Here is a 3,635-nt window from a genome sequence, read left to right as displayed (position 1 = left end):
TATCCACATTCGGGTTGATAACAATGAGCGTGTACAAACTGCAATCGTACAGGCACGACATCATCGAAGGTTGCTGGTGCTATGAACCTGTAATATACAAGGAGTTCATTTATCGTAACCCGGACACCGAGCTATCCAGGGCCCTCGAGACCCCGAATGCCGTAAGGCGAATCCGGGCACTCGTGGACTACTGTCTGTACAACGATGAGCACGCCAAGGCGTTGCTTCGTATAGTACGGACGCACTGCAAGCACTTATACGCCTGGCTAGAAGAAAACGGCCCCAAAGGCCCCAAAGGTACGGTTGATAAACGCACAACTTAAAGAAACAGTAGACGGTCTGTCAGTGTTATTTGTGTCTTCATTTTGTATCATGTCTTACGTTTTTTTTTTTGTTTTTGTTGTTCTCACTAGAGCGAACCAAAACCACTCACACCTTGACCCCTGCAGCGATGCTTGCTTTGGGGTGGAAAGGGAAGCGACTCAATGGCGCTGAGCTAATGGAGGACATGGAACTACACCAGTTGTTATCCAGAGTCACCACAATCCAGGACGCCATTGAGGACATGTGGGCAGAAGGCGTGATCCTGACCGAGGAATACGAAGAGCTTGTTCTTGCAACCAATATGTCGTGTCAGGAAAACACAATTCGCAAGATGCTTAGTGATCCAGACATACCAGTTGTTACAAAGCACAGTATTGGCCTGATACTCATGTCACATAACATGCACATATACGGACTGACGGACGAATGGAAAGGCTATAAAGTGTTTCGAGCTACAGACTCGTAGACTGCGCACCGTAACCAGTGAAATGTACATGTGTCGCTCCCGATGTTATTGTGAATGTGAATGTTGACAACAGCAAATAAAATCAAGGTGATACATACAAGGTTTATGTGGTTTCTTTTATTAATGTGGTCCAGATCCGACGTTTATGGTCACAATTCATGTAGGTACACACTGTATGTTACACAAAGAACAATCTTACTAGGTTTAACATTGCTTTCATAAGCACCGTAGCCGGTGTTGTCGTTGTTGTATGTTACACACATCACAGCTCAATTGTGGACACGCTTCACTGAATCCCATTTCATCTCTGGCGTTCTGGATATCAAAACAAAAAGTCTGGATACCATGATAAAAGTGGAAACATACTGTTATCGTGTGGTGTTTTACACTGTTGTATTTGTGTTGAAAACTCAATCATACACTGCAGAGTTCCAACTATAAGTGTGCCCAATAGGGTGACAGTCGTAACAGCATACAAGATGATAGTCACTCGGACCCCCGCTATCTTTCGCTCGCCGATTGTACGCACTTGGTCACAGTTAGTCATGGGTTCTTCACGATTAGGTGTATCGGAGATGACATTGTCGGCATGCGACACAGTAAGCACAATGGTAGTCTGTGTAGCTGGTCTATTGTTGAGTTGCCTAACTATATATATATATATATATATATATACATATATATATATATATATATATATATTGGGATTATATATATATATATATATATATATATATATATATATATATATATATATATATATATATATATATATATATATCAAGACGGCAAAGACTCGTTCTTGGCAGCCTACGGATTGTACATAGCTATCTCTGTGGTCGTTATAGTTGGGATAGCCAGCTGCGTGTGCTGTGTGCTATGCTGCAGGATGTGCTTGAAAAAGAAGAAAAGGGTCAACGTGGACTATAACTTGCAGCAGCACAATCCGCAAGAAATGACAGGGCTGTAAGAAATGATAATGCTGAATATTGTGTGTTACAATTGGTTTTGTATTCCATATAAAGCATGCCAATGGTCATGAAGTATATTGTGTGTGCCATGTACTAGTACGCGATGGTACTCTTGTGTTTTCGTATCATGTTTGTATACAACGGAGGGCAATGCGATGAACATTGTAGCCTGGGGAGGAAGATTTAGTCTTATTTGGTTGTATCATACATACAGCCTGACGTATTACATGTAATCACCAGTGTCACTGTTTATATTGTTGTGCATGTACCCCTATGCAATAACGGGTCTAATTTTACACTATATTTTATGCTGTGTTTTTATACTGTTACATTTTGTACTGTTGTCAATGCACTCCCATGCAAGCAGCGGTTACGTTGTTATACTGTTGCGGTGAAGAATGTAAAATAAAGCAGAGTCCTATGAAAACAATGTGTTGTATACACAGATGTCATGGTTTACGGTGGTCTATGCTATTTTCTAGAAAATAAAGTGCAGTAACAATCAACGGTGGTCCGTTACCACCACCGTACAACACACGCATGTCGTCCGATGTTGTTAGCCATCCGAGATTCATTCGGTCCTCAGAAAGTCTCGACCACAACCGTTGCGGTTTCTCTGCTAATGTACAAGTTAGAAAAGAAACAAGCCGTGGTCAGGTGAAAAAAAAAAGTTTAATGTTTTGTCGTAACACACGCAAACAGAATAACTGATACAACACTCCAACTGGGACACTTGCTGTCGACACATACACGTAAACACTACAGAGGTTTTATTGAAACGTAGATCATTTCTTGAGACATACACGCATACAAGGCACTGTGTATCAAACTCCAGATGTCTCATCTTGTAGCCCGTTGTGTTGTGGTCAACAATCGGTTTGGTTTGCATTTTGTCCAGTCCTCCGTTTTTGTACGATACACGCCACCACCAGACACAAAGCTACAGTGCACAAACACACCATTGTTGACATTAAGGCCCAGAGCAAAACAGCGTTCGGCCAGCCAAGTGCGCGAAGAGTTTGGCGATCCCCCACTCGCCAGTGTTTGACAACGTGATACCCCGTTACTTCCTCCAACACCTCGCAGGTGAAGTTCCCCGTGTCAGATGGTAAGATATCCACAGCGATCCGTCTTTGAAACGTGTCGTCGTTGTTTGGGAGAGTGTCAAACAACTTAAGACCGTCGTCAGTATTGAGAACTCGGCCGTTTCTCATCAGCCTCATCGCAGGCGTGTTTGTGGAGAAACCAGAGGCGAGACAAATCAATGTGAGAGTAGTGCCGTTTGTCTTCCGCGTAAACACGTACGCGTCAGGAACGGTTGCCCTTTCTCCGAGTTCCCGTGTGCTGTATCCAACAAACCTGGTCAACCAGTTGATACACTCGCCGCGCAAGTACTGGATGGTGTATTCCGTTAATGCGGGTGCACCGTTCCATTTGTCCGCGATGGTTTTCGCTGCTTCGGTTTCAACTGACCACCTTCGTGTGACAAAATCAAACGACAGTAAATCGTCACCATCGTAAGCGTACTTATCCACCCCGCTGACAAACCGCAGCCTCTCCTCGGTGGGGTTCGTTTCCCCGTAACATCCGTGTAACCACTGTAGAACATGTAGATCCCCCTCGGACACGGAGTGCCCCATCCGAGTCATCACGAGATCTAGGGTAACGTCAACCCATTTCTGCTCGATGAGCAGACGCTGCGTGTCCTCATCCAAGTAGTCAGTAGTCAAGTGTTGTCTAGCCCAGTTTGTTGTGGGGGTTTTCCTGGGGTGTCAGTGTCAAAACGGTCAAAGGGTTTACCGTCCAGTAAACCTATTGCTGTAAACTTGTGTGCACCCGGCAATCCAAGGTCTTTGGACAGCGCTGTACAAATG

The 3,635-nt window shown here is 44.1% G+C and overlaps 1 protein-coding gene across 1 annotated transcript; it reads right to left on the bottom strand.

Moving 5' to 3' along the window:
- Nucleotides 1-1,600: 1,600 nt before the first annotated feature.
- LOC146502775 (saoe class I histocompatibility antigen, A alpha chain-like) lies at nt 1,601-3,410 on the bottom strand. Its single transcript, XM_085134334.1, has 2 exons — nt 2,829-3,410; nt 1,601-1,684 (listed from the first exon to the last, which is right to left on the bottom strand). Exons 1-2 carry the CDS (start codon nt 3,408-3,410, stop codon nt 1,601-1,603), a joined length of 666 nt encoding a protein of 221 aa, XP_084990460.1.
- Nucleotides 3,411-3,635: the final 225 nt, after the last annotated feature.

The sequence above is a fragment of the Neolamprologus multifasciatus genome, chromosome 15 (genome assembly GCF_963576455.1).
Source record: "Neolamprologus multifasciatus chromosome 15, fNeoMul1.2, whole genome shotgun sequence".
In the NCBI taxonomy this organism is placed as follows: domain Eukaryota; kingdom Metazoa; phylum Chordata; class Actinopteri; order Cichliformes; family Cichlidae; genus Neolamprologus; species Neolamprologus multifasciatus.
The sequence above is the reverse complement of the archived record's forward strand: the minus strand, read 5'-3'. Positions and strand labels throughout refer to the sequence as shown.

Excerpts from the sequence above, each read along its gene's own strand:
- LOC146502775 (XM_085134334.1), bottom strand. The coding sequence starts at position 3,410 with ATGACTCGGATGGGGCACTCCGTGTCCGAGGGGGATCTACATGTTCTA. Across the intron at positions 1,685-2,828 it reads CCTGCGAGGTGTTGGAGGAA|CACATCCTGCAGCATAGCAC; the intron begins GTAACGGGGTAT and ends TTCTTTTTCAAG.